At 52.3% G+C, this 12,307-nt stretch overlaps 1 protein-coding gene across 1 annotated transcript in view; it reads right to left on the bottom strand.

Moving 5' to 3' along the window:
• Positions 1-11,841, bottom strand: part of LOC119952948 (beta-1,4-galactosyltransferase 2-like) — a 32,841-nt gene extending 21,000 nt beyond the window's left edge. Inside the window, exons 1-3 of the mRNA XM_038776586.1 lie at positions 11,775-11,841; positions 10,131-10,283; positions 8,619-8,708 (exon numbers count right to left, since the gene is read on the bottom strand). Coding sequence (XP_038632514.1) covers positions 8,619-8,708; positions 10,131-10,283; positions 11,775-11,841 — 310 coding nt within the window. The remainder of the gene's footprint in view (positions 1-8,618; positions 8,709-10,130; positions 10,284-11,774) is intronic.
• Between the last annotated feature and the right edge of the window lie 466 nt (positions 11,842-12,307).

The following is a 12,307-nucleotide window of genomic DNA, read 5'->3' as shown; positions in this document are numbered from 1 at the left end:
ACGTTGAGAGGCGAGTAAACCACATTGCCGGACTAAAGATCCAAAGACGCGAGTTCAAATCCTGCCAAGGCGGCTGGGGAATTTAAATTCAATTAATTAACCAGAATCCAGAATAAAATGCTACTTCCTACCCGATTGTCACCTGGTTCATGAAAGGAAATCTTAAGCTCACAGCAATTTAGTTGGGTTTTAGCTGCCTTGTGCAATGGCTTAACAAAGTCATGCAATTGTCAAGAGTGCGGCTCACAACTTTCTCAGGAGCAATGGGGGAGGATGGACATTAAAGTCACAAGCCTTTAAATAAGGCTAAAACGTGCATTTAGATGGCGCCGTACACAACTTCAGGATATTCCAAACCCCTTCACAACCAATGAAGTACTTTGGAAGTGTTATAATGTAGGGAAACGCAACAACAAACCTGTGCACAGCAGGCTCCCACAAACAGCAACTAAATAAATGGCCCGGCCTTGTCCGAGAGGTTGTGAGCATTTCTGAGGTGCGGCCACTTTTGGAATGAAGGAAGTGAGACTGCCTATTCACACTCGGCAAACCCCCACATAATCTACTTTTAGTGACGTTGGGTTTAGTGACGAACACCAGACCAGGAATATGGTGAGGACTCTTAGAATAACGCCACAGGATCTCTTACATCCACAGGAGAGGGCAGACAGGGGCGGGATTGTTTACATTTTGTCCAATGGGACAGCATTCCCTCACAGTGGTTAGCACTGCTGCCTCACGGCTCCAGGGTCCCTGGTTCAATTCCAGCCTCAGGTGACTGTGTGGAGTTTGCACGTTCTCTTGGTGTCTGCGTGGGTTTCCTCCGGGTGCTCCGGTTTCCTCCCACAGTCCAAAGATGTGCAGGTTAGGTGGATTGGCCGTGCTAAATTTCCCTTAGTGTCTAAAAGTTTAGATGGGGTGACTGGGTTACGGTGGAGGCGCGAGCTTAAGTAGGGTGCTCTTACCAAGGGCTGGTGCAGACTCGATGGGCCAAATGGCCTCCTTCTGCACTCTAGGGATTCTCTGATTCTATGACTTGGAATTCCAGGACAACCTCCAGCAGGAGACTTACACTGGGTGCCTCCAGCTCTTTGTAGTCCCCCTACTGTTAAGGAGCTGGGCCACTATGGGCTGATATAATGATGGTTATGACCACAGGAAGAACCGTTCAGCCCGTCAGACTGTTAATCAAAAACAACTTGCATTTATACAGCACCTTAAACAGAGCAAATACTCCCAAGGCGATTCATGGCTGTATCATGGAATAAAATTTCAAACCAAATTACAATGTCAAGTCGGGGAGATATTGGTCAAATATGTTTCAAAGGTGTGCCTCAAAAGGAGAGTGTCGCAGAGAAGTTTAGGGAGGGAATTCCTGAGCAGGCGGCACGGAGCTGAAGAGGCCCAAATTGGTGAAGCTCAAGTCACTTCAGATGGTTGTAGGACTTGAGGAGATTTACAGCGATAGAGAGTGTCGGGTTCATGGAGGGATTTGAAAATAAGCATGAGAACTGAGCACACTGAGAGCCACCGTGGGTCAACGGGCGCAGGGGCGATGCTGAACACGACCGCGCGCGAGTTAGGAGACAGAGAGCTTATTGGGAAGGGGGAAAGGTGGGAGTGTCGGAATGTTCCAAGACCAAAGGTTAAAAGTGAAAGGTGAGCGAGGGTTTCAGGAAAGGTGAGCGAGGGTTTCAGGAAAGGTGAGCGAGGGTTTCAGGAAAGGTGAGCGAGGGTTTCAGGAAAGGTGAGCGAGGGTTTCAGGAAAGGTGAGCGAGGGTTTCAGGAAAGGTGAGCGATGAGCTGAGGCAGGTCTGGAGTCAATTGGAGGGATTGGGCCGTGTCAAATGGAGCAGGTAGGGACTTCCGGTGGCTGTGATGGCGTAGGAAGCCACACATTTGGGAGCTCCCAGTTTAAACGGACTTTTAGGCTCTTTTTAGAGCCCAAAACGGAAATTTTTCGACGTCTCCCGGTGGGGGAAGGTGTGCTGAACAACTTTCCCCGCAGTTCATGACTCGAACTCGGAGTGGAAAGGGGGAAAAAGCAGCAGCAGCTCCCCAGAAAAAACGGGGGAAGGGATCTAAGATGGCCACTGACAGAGCTCCACAGGAATTTAAACAGTGGGCCCAGGAGCAACTAACAGCTCTCATGCGCTGCTTCACAGACTTCAAAGCTGAGGTGCTGAGCTCTCTGCAGGAAACAAACAGAAGGCTGTTAGAGATTCAGACCACCCAGGGTGTTGCCATCAAGGAGTTGCAGACACAGGCCACTGAACGAGAGGAGGAGGCCGTGGTCCTCGTGAGTAAGGTGGAGGGGCACGAGGCACTCCACAAGAAGTGGCAGGAACGCTTCGAGGAGCTGGATCACCGCATGAGGCGGAAAAACCTGCGGATCTTGGGCCTTGCGGAGGGGCTGGCGGGGTCGGACCTAACAAACTACGTGGCTGTAATGCTGAACTCGCTAGTGGAGGCCGGGTCTTTCCATCTGCCCTTGGAGCTGGAGGGAGCACACAGAGTACTGGCCAGGAGGCCCAAGGAAGATGAACCCCCGCGTGCGGTGCTGGTGAGGTTCCACCGGTTTAGTGATCGGGAGTGTGTGCTGCGCTGGGCCAAGAAGGTGAAGAGCAGCAATTGGGAGAATGGGGTAGTACGGATCTACCAGGATTGGAGTGCGGAGGTGGCTAAGCGGTGGTCCGGATTTAATCGGACGAAGGAGGTGTTTTACAGGCAAAAGATAAAGTTCGGAATGTTGCAGCCCGCGCGCCTGTGGGTAACTTATTCGGACCGGCACTATTATTTTGATTCCCCGGAGGAGGCGTGGGCCTTCGTGCGGACGGAGAAACTGGACTTGAACTAGGGTTTGGGGGTTGTAGGGTCGGTTGTAATATTTTAGTGCTGGATTCTGCTGTTGCTGTGTTCTCTTTATTTTTTGTACTTTTACAATTTTGATATGGTTATTTACGGGGGGGTTGTTCTGCTATGTTTTTTTCTGCTGTGGGACATTGTTTGAGTTTTGTATCTTGCGGGGAGGGTTGGGGGGGGTTTGTTGTATTCTATGTCGGGTTGGGGGTGTGGAGTGGGGCTGGTATTTGGGAGCTGCGTCAGAAGGGTGCGGTGGGGCAGTGCGAAAGCGCGGGCTTTCCTCTGGTTTCCCGCGCTGCGGGGCTGGGGGGTGGAGACGGTGACGGGGGAGGCGGGGCCTTAACTGGTTCTTCCCCGGGCTGGAGCGGTGCCTGGAGGAGGGATAGATTGGGGGATGATCCCACTTTGGGAGGGGTCGGGTTATTGGCGAGAGTTTCCGGGGTCAGCAGAAGTTAGCTGACCCATGGAAGTATAATGGAGGACGGTTCATGGCTAGGAGGGTTCCTAGCCTGGGGGGGAAGGGAGGGGGGGAAAGGGGAATACCGGGTTGCTGCTGGTAGGGTCAGGAAGGAGCTGGTGGGGGCTGGGGGGGACAGAGGTGAGGTGTTGTCGCCGTGGGAACTGGGTCGGACAGGGGGTGCTGGCCTGGGGCGGGCAGTCGACGGGCTATGGCTAGTTGACATGGGAGGGGGGCGGGACGCCCTCTGATCCGGTTGGTCACCTGGAATGCGAGAGGGTTGAATGGGCCAGTGAAGCGGTCGAGGGTACTGGCTCATCTGAAGGGGCTAAAGGCAGATGTGGCAATGCTTCAGGAGACCCACCTGAAGGTGGCGGACCAGGTCCGCCTGAGGAAGGGATGGGTGGGGCAGGTTTTCCACTCTGGGTTGGATGTGAAGAACCGGGGAGTGGTGATTCTGGTGGGGAAAAATGTGTTGTTTGAGGCATCGGAGGTGGTGGCGGATAAGGGGGGAAGGTATGTGATGGTTAGGGGCAGGCTACAAGGAGAGAAGGCAGTACTGGCTAGTGTGTATGCCCCAAATTGGGACGATGCGGGCTTTATGAGGCGTATGTTGGGACGGGTCCCGGATCTGGAGGCGGGAGGTCTGATCATGGGGGGGGGACTTCAATACGGTGTTGGATCCTTCACTGGATCGGTCCAGCTCAAGGACGGGTAGGAGGCCGGCGGCGGCCAAGGTACTGAGAGGGTTTATGGATCAGATGGGTGGGGTGGATCCATGGAGGTTTGTGAGGCCGAGGACACGCGAGTACTCTTCTCCCACGTACATAGGGTCTACTCTCGGATAGATTTCTTCGTGGTGAGTAGGGGACTGATTCCGAGAGTGGAGGAGGCCGAGTATTCGGCCATTGCAATCTCCGACCACGCTCCGCATTGGATAGAGTTGGAGATGGGGGAGGTGCGGGACCAGCGCCCGTTGTGGCGGTTGGATGTGGGGTTGTTGGCGGAGGAGGAGGTGTGTAGGAGGGTCTGGGCAAGTATTGAGGGGTACCTCGAGGTGAATGATACGGGGGAGGTTCAGGTGGGGATGGTCTGGGAAGCCCTGAAGGCAGTGATTCGTGGGGAGCTGATATCCATCCGGGCACACAGGGAGAGGAGCGAGAGGAGTGAGAGGGATAGACTGGTGGGAAAGATGCTGGAGGTGGACAGGAGGTATGCAGAGGCACCGGAGGAGGGGCTGTTGGGGGAGAGGCGCAGCCTGCAGGCTAAATTTGATTTGCTGACCACTAGAAAGGCGGAGGCACAGTGGAGGAAGGCACAAGGGGCAGTGTACGAACATGGTGAAAAGGCGAGTAGGATGCTGGCTCATCAGCTCCGCAAGCGGGATGCGGCTAAGGAAATTGCTGGAGTGAGAGACAAGAGTGGGAATGTGGTGCGGAAGGGGGTAGAGGTGAATGAGGTCTTCAAGGACTTTTACGGGGAACTGTACCGGTCGGAGCCAATGGGGGAGAGGAGGGGATTGGAGAGGTTCCTTGACGGGCTTTCTTTCCCGAAGGTGCAGGAGGAGAAGGTGGAGGGGTTGGGTGCGCCGATTGAGCTGGAGGAGCTAGTTAAGGGGATCGGGCAGATGCAGTCAGGGAAGGCACCGGGGCCGGATGGGTTCCCGGTGGAATTTTATAAAAAGTTTGTGGACCTAGTGGGCCCCTTGCTGGTGCGGACACTCAACGAAGCGTGGGAAGGGGGGACTTTGCCCCCGACGATGTCGCGGGCGCTGATCTCGTTAATTTTAAAGAGGGACAAGGACCCCCAGCAGTGTGGTTCATACAGGCCCATATCTCTCCTCAACGTGGATGCTAAGGTGCTGGCAAAATTCCTGGCCACCAGGATAGAGGACTGTGTGCCAGGGGTTGTGCACGAGGACCAGACAGGTTTTGTGAAGGGAAGGCAGGTGAACACGAATGTGCGGAGATTGTTGAATGGCATCATGATGCCGGAGATTGAGAGGGAGGCAGAGATAGTGGTGGCGCTGGATGCGGAGAAGGCCTTCGATAGAGTGGAGTGGGGGTACGTATGGGAGGTGTTGGGGAGGTTTGGATTTGGTGAAGGGTTCATTAGATGGGTAAGGCTGCTATATGAGGCCCCGATGGCGTGCGTGGCCACGAATAGGAGGAGGTCGGAGTACTTCCGGCTTTACCGAGGGACCAGTCAGGGTTGCCCCCTGTCCCCCTTGTTGTTTGCACTGGCAATCGAGCCGCTGGCGATGGCGTTGAGGGATTCAGAGAGGTGGAGAGGTTTGGTGCGAGGTGGGGAGGAACATAGGGTGTCGTTGTATGCCGACGACCTGTTACTGTATGTGGCGGACCCGGTGGGAGGGATGCCGGGGGTGATGAAGTTGCTAGCTGAGTTTGGGACCTTTTCAGGTTATAAATTAAATGAGTGAGGTGTTTGTGGTGCACCCTGGAGACCAGGAGGAAGGAATTGGTAGGCTCCCGCTTAGGCGGGCAGGGGAGAGCTTTAGGTACCTGGGGGTGCAGGTGACCAGGGACTGGGGGACTCTTCACAAGCATAATTTCACCAGACTTGTAGATCAGATGGAGGAGGAGTTCAAGAGGTGGGACATGCTGCCATTATCGTTGGCGGGAAGGGTACAGTCCGTCAAAATGACGGTGCTTCCGAGGTTCTTGTTCCTCTTTCAGTGCCTGCCCATCTTTATCCCCAGGGCCTTCTTTAGGAGAGTGACTAGCAGTATTCTGAGCTTTGTGTGGGCGCATGGGACTCCGAGAGTGAGGAGGGTGTTCCTGGAGTGAGGGAGGGATAGAGGCGGGCTGGCGCTGCCCAACCTTCTGGGGTACTATTGGGCGCCCAATGTGTCAATGGTGCGTAAATGAGTGATGGAGGGGGGAGGGGCGGCGTGGAAAAGAATGGAGATGGCGTCATGTAGAGGTACGAGCCTGGGTGCCATGGTAACGGCGCCGTTGCCGCTCTCCCCTAAGAGGTTTACCACGAGCCCGGTGGTGGCGGCGACCCTAAGAATCTGGGGACAGTGGAGACGGCATCGGGGGGAAACAGGGGGCTCGATGGAGTCTCCACTGGGTGGCAACCATCGGTTCATCCCGGGGAACAAGGATGGGGGATTTAGGGGGTGGCAAAGGGCAGGCATCAGCAAATTGAGGGACCTGTTTATTGGCGGGAGGTTTGCGGGCCTGGGGGAACTGGAAGATAAATTTGGCCTTCCCCAAGGGAACATGTTCAGACACTTGCAGGTAAAGGCGTTTGCTAGGCGACAGGTAGAGGGATTCCCTTTGCCGCCCTCGCAGGGGACGATGGACAGAGTGCTTTCGGGGGTGTGGGTCGGAGAGGGGAAGGTGTCTGACATCTATAAGGTAATGCAGGAGGTGGAGGAGTCGTCAGTGGAGGAGCTGAAGGCTAAATGGGAGGAGGAACTCGGGGAGCAGATAGAGGACGGGACTTGGGCGGATGCCTTGGACAGAGTCAACTCTTCCTCCTCATGTGCGAGGCTTAGCCTCATCCAATTTAAGGTGCTGCACCAGGCCCACATGTCCGGGACTAGGATGAGTAGGTTCTTTGGGTGTGAGGACAGGTGCACCAGATGTTCGGGGAGTCCAGCGAACCACGCCCATATGTTCTGGGCATGCCCAGCACTGGAAGAATTCTGGAAGGGGGTGGCGGGGATGGTGTCGAGGGTGGTCGGATCCAGGGTCAAACCAGGGTGGGGACTCGCGATTTTTGGAGTTGCGGTAGAGCCGGGAGTGCAGGAGGCAAAAGAGGCCGGTGTCCTGGGCTTTGCGTCCCTAGTAGCCCGTCGAAGGATTCTGCTACAGTGGAAGGATGCAAGGCCCCCAAGCGTGGAGATCTGGATCAGTGGGATTTATAAAATAGGAACGGGTGAAATTTGCCCTGAGAGGATCGATACAAGGGTTCTATAAACGATGGCAGCCTTTTCTGGACTTCCTGGCGCAAAGATAGGTATCTTGGTCAATAGCAGCAGCAACCCGGGGGGGGGGGGGGGGGGGGGGGGGGGGGGTGTTCCTTATTGTAGTTTCTATTCTGTAACTTTATATTGTGTTAATTTGCGTTGTTGTTAAAATGCTGTGTTGTGCATGGGGTGGGGCGAATGTTTATGATTGTTAATATTATTGTTATTTTTGGTATTTTACTATGGTGCGTTATTGTTGTGTAAATTCAAAATTTTTCAATAAAAATTATTTACAAAAAAAAATGGAGCAGGTAGCTGAAGAGGAGCTGACAGCTCCTCTTGACCTCCAATGTGACACGGAGGTTGAGATCGATGAGGTTAAGCCTCAGGCAGTTTCTGGAGAGATGGAGTTGGATGGCTGGGGCTGGGGGAGGGGGGGGGGGGGGGGAGAAGAGAGAGAGAGGGAGAGAGAGAGAGAGAGAGAGACAGAGTTTGTGACAGACACTGAGGATAAATAGCTTCAGCCTTCCCAGTAGTGAACTGGAGAGGTTTTCAAGTTGCGATGACAACCAACTCTCTGATCACTAATAACTAGGTTTGCTTCATGCCGCTGTTCAGAGAGACTTGGGTGTGCTAGTGCATGAGTCACAGAAGGTTGGTTTACAAGTGCAACAGGTGATTAAGAAGGCAAATGGAATTGTGTCCTTCATTGCTAGAGGGATGGAGTTTAAGACGAGGGAGGTTATGCTGCAATTGTATAAGGTGTTAGTGAGGCCACACCTGGAGTATTGTGTTCAGTTTTGGTCTCCTTACTTGAGAAAGGACGTACTGGCACTGGAGGGTGTGCAGAGGAGATTCACTAGGTTAATCCCAGAGCTGAAGGGGTTGGATTATGAGGAGAGGTTGAGTAGACTGGGACTGTACTCGTTGGAATTTAGAAGGATGAGGGGGGATCTTATAGAAACATTTAAATTATGAAGGGAATAGATAGGATAGATGCGGGCAGGTTGTTTCCACTGGCGGGTGTGACAGCAGAACTAGGGGACATAGCCTCAAAATAAGGGGAAGTAGATTAGGACTGAGTTTAGGAGGAACTTCTTCACCCAAAGGGTTGTGAATCTATGGAATTCCTTGCCCCAGTGAAGCAGTTGAGGCTCCTTCATTACATGTTTTTAAGGTAAAGATAGATAGTTTTTTGAAGAATAAAGGGATTAAGGGTTATGGTGTTCGGGCCGGAAAGTGGAGCTGAGTCCACAAAAGATCAGCCATGATCTAATTGAATGGCGGAGCAGGCTCGAGGGGCCAGATGGCCTACTCCTGCTCCTAGTTCTTATGTTCATGTTGATTTCCTCCGTCACTTACCAAGCTCTGGTGGATCATTGGGGCATTTCTCCAAATGGGTAGCTTCAGAAGGTTTGGTCACTGCTGTCCCATTGCTTGGGGTTGGGGCATCTGTGATAAAGGAGAATGAGAAAGAATTTGAAAATGTCCAAGGTGCACAAAGTTGCGCGAGGACTACGACGACTGGAATTGCAAATGCCAAAGCCTGAAAATAAGCATGAGAACTGAGCATACTGGGAGCCACTGTGGGCCAACGAGCGCTGGGGCGATGGTCTATCACTATTCAAGTAAGGTGAATGTTGCAATGCAAGGTTAGAAGCTTTCGGCCTTGACAGTAGGTGAATGAATGAGGCCTTTACATACATCATAACATACTAATTATGTAAAACTATTAATCCAGTGAGCGTGAGGCTTGTCTCAATGGTGACATAATTTTTATACTAATCATTTTCTTATTATGAAAAAATGAAATGAAAATCGCTTATTGTCACGAGTAGGCTTCAATGGAGTTACTGTGAAAAGCCCCTCGTGGCCACATTCCGGCGCCTGTTCGGGTACACAGAGGGAGAATTCAGAATGTCCAATTCACCTAACAGCATGTCTTTCGGGGCTTGTGGGAGGAAACTGGATCACCCGGAGGAAACCCACGCAGGTAAGGGGAAAAGATGCAGACTCCGTACAGGCAGTGACCCGAGCCGGGAATCGAACCCGGGTCCCTGGCGCTGTGAAGCACAAGTACTAACCACTGGGCTACCATGCCGCCCCTTCTGAAAGTGATTATGGCCTGGAGCCACATTCCACAGAAGCTAACCTTTCTCCATTGCATTTCCTTCTCTCTTCATTTCCTTCTCTCTTCATTTCCCCAGCTTCCCCTTAAATGCCTCTATACAATTTGCTTCAACTGTTCCCTGTGGGAGCCAGTTCTCTATCCTCACTACTCTCTGGGTACAGTAGTCTATCCTGAATTCTTGATTAGGTTTCCTCGTGACTTGTCTTATATTTATGGCCTACAGTTCTTACCCTATGATTAGAAACATCATCTCTACGTCCACTCTATTGAACCCATACATAATCTTAAAACCCACCATCAGGTTTCTGCTCAGTCTTCTGGAGATGTGACTCCAGTAAACTTTTAGCTGCTTTCTAAAGCGGGTTCATTGTCGGGGAGTATTTACCCATGCGTGCTGTGTGCCCTTGGGTAGTCAAAAGTTGGGTGATGTGGGGGTGGACAAGCAATTCAGATTATAAAATGAGGTTGTAGCTGCAAAATGCCCCAAATATGGTTGGAGGAGGCTCAAGCGGACTGTAAATTCCAGTGCACACCAGCTGGGTTCACATCGGCCTATTCCTGTGCTGGCTGCGGTTCAATTTCTTAACAGCATCGCAGCAAATCCCACATCCTGAGAACGAAGCACAGCAACAAAGGCGGATTCGGGCCGTTGCAGTATACACACACACACACACACGCACACAAACACACTTTGTACACAAGGTACTGACAGCCTGCTGCGAATTGCTGTTTTGGAGTTTCACCTTTCCTCCAGTCACAGCGAAGGCAGGGAGATGCAACAGCGGATGACTGACAAGCTGCCTGGCTGACAACACATTCTATTTGAATCACAAGACAACTCCGTACCGTTGCACAATGTGCCAGGGTATTAACTGCGAGGATTATAGTGCCATTTCCTTATCCTCCAGAAGAATGTGACCTTAAATAACATTGACACGCAGACAGGACGATCTAGGTTCTGATAACGATTTAGTGCCTCGTTGTGTGACAGCAGCAAGGCGGCTGATCAATCTGGCTTCAAAACCTCTTTGAGCTTGGGTTGTGGGGGAGGGGATGATACAAGCACTGCACAGCTTCACAGAAGCTGTGTGTGGCTGTTAAGCACCTTTTCCATTCTCATTTCCCAGAAGGCTTTGTCACAAGCTGCGTGCTCGCCTGAAGCACCAGACGTGGCTCAGCGGGGAGAGTTCTTGCCCGAGTCAGAAGGTCATGGGCCCGGGTCAGATGGGTTTAAGTCCCACGACAGAAGACAGACAGACGCTCCAGTGAAGTACTGAGGCAGTGTTGCATTAATCCGAGACTCCAGAGGGCAGACGTCAAAGATCCGGTGGCCACTAATTTGAAGAAGAGCAGAGGAGATCTCCCCGGGTCATGGACAAAGGTTAACCAACATCACAAAAACATTGGCAGGAATTCTCCCCTTGTTGCGGTTCACTTTTTCCGTTGGCCGTTCATCCCCTTCCGACAGGCGGCTTCAATGGGAAACCCATTGACAAGCGGCAGAAAGACAGAATCCCACCGTCAGTGAACGGAGCGCCGGCGAGAAACACGGGGCTGGGGGGAACCAGCCCATTATCCGGTCATTAATATTGCTGTTTGTGGGAGTTTGCTGTGTGCGAATTGGCTGCCAATTTTCTCATGTTACAACAGTGCCAGTGCACCATGAGCTGTACAGCACTTTGGGACTCCTGGAGTTGTGAAAGGCGATTTATAAATGCAAACCTTTCTTTTTTCCTCCTTCTTCATTTGAACACAGGCTCAAAAGGCAATGCTGGGGGGGGGAGGCAGCCTGCGTACACATGGTGGGGGATTTCCTGCCCCATTTCCGGGGAGCAGGAATGGTGGAGGAGAGGGCGGGGGGGGGGGGGGGGCGGGGGTGAAGAGAATTGAACGGGCGACCCAAAACGGCTTCAAAGTTGGCAGGGGGTCGATAATTCCTGAACCCCCGCCAGTCATGTAAAGGAAAACCCAAATTATGCAAGATTGGCCCCCACGTCGGACTGTCCATTCACGTCGGTGTGAATGAGGATACGACAGAAACCACCAGGGAGCAGTGCCAAGGGGGTGGGGGGTGATCCGTGTCTTTATTCCCATTTTTAAACAAATCGGGGCGTCTTTTAAAACCCAAGTTGCTGGCGGAGCAGGGCCGGACCATTTCCTTGCCCCCAAAGTGTTTAAAGATACGCAGGAAAATCGGGCAAGGCAGTAGGCGGAGAATTCCACCCACAGTCTCGGATTCCCATTGACAGTATGCCATATCATTAAACAGCAATCCTTTCATGGATTGTCAAATGTTTAAAGAGTTATACAATCTTTAATAAATACACCTGCTGCACATCCAACGGGCTGTTGAATTAAACATTCCAGTCTGTGAGCTGATGTCGTACTTTCTCGCGCAGCATATCGAATAGAAAAGGCCCAGTTTTGCTTTTCGTCGATATGCTCATTGTCCATTTGGTTGCTCACAAGAATGTTGCTTCTGCCAATTTCTTCGGTGTTCCTGTGATGGCACAGGCTTCGGTGGCACAGGCTCCGGTGGCGCAGGCTCCGGCAAAGACTCCACACATGAGGCCCAGTGAGCTATTTGATGCTGGGACTGAGTGCTGGAGAGGGTAACCACAGCCCAAACCTGTCCTCTGCCAATATCCATGGCCGTGTACTTGCCATCACGGCTAACTGTTTGATTCACTCCTTTACCAGGAACAATAACAAGTTAACACCCCTTCATCCAGACTCGGAAAAGTTATCTCCCTTCCCTCTCTCCGCTGACCTGCCGGGAATGCCCAGCATTTTCTGTTTCGGAGTCCATGGCCATGGCACTCACAGTCAGAGGTTGTGTGACTCAAAACCCTTCCAGAGACTTGACAGATAGCCTGTACCGACAGTTCAGGGCACTGCTGAGGAAGCGCTGCATCATTGG

This window comes from Scyliorhinus canicula, chromosome 18 (genome assembly GCF_902713615.1).
Source record: "Scyliorhinus canicula chromosome 18, sScyCan1.1, whole genome shotgun sequence".
Classification (NCBI taxonomy): Eukaryota; Metazoa; Chordata; class Chondrichthyes; order Carcharhiniformes; family Scyliorhinidae; genus Scyliorhinus; species Scyliorhinus canicula.
Note: the sequence above shows the minus strand (reverse complement) of the source record. Positions and strands in the feature narration are given on the sequence as shown.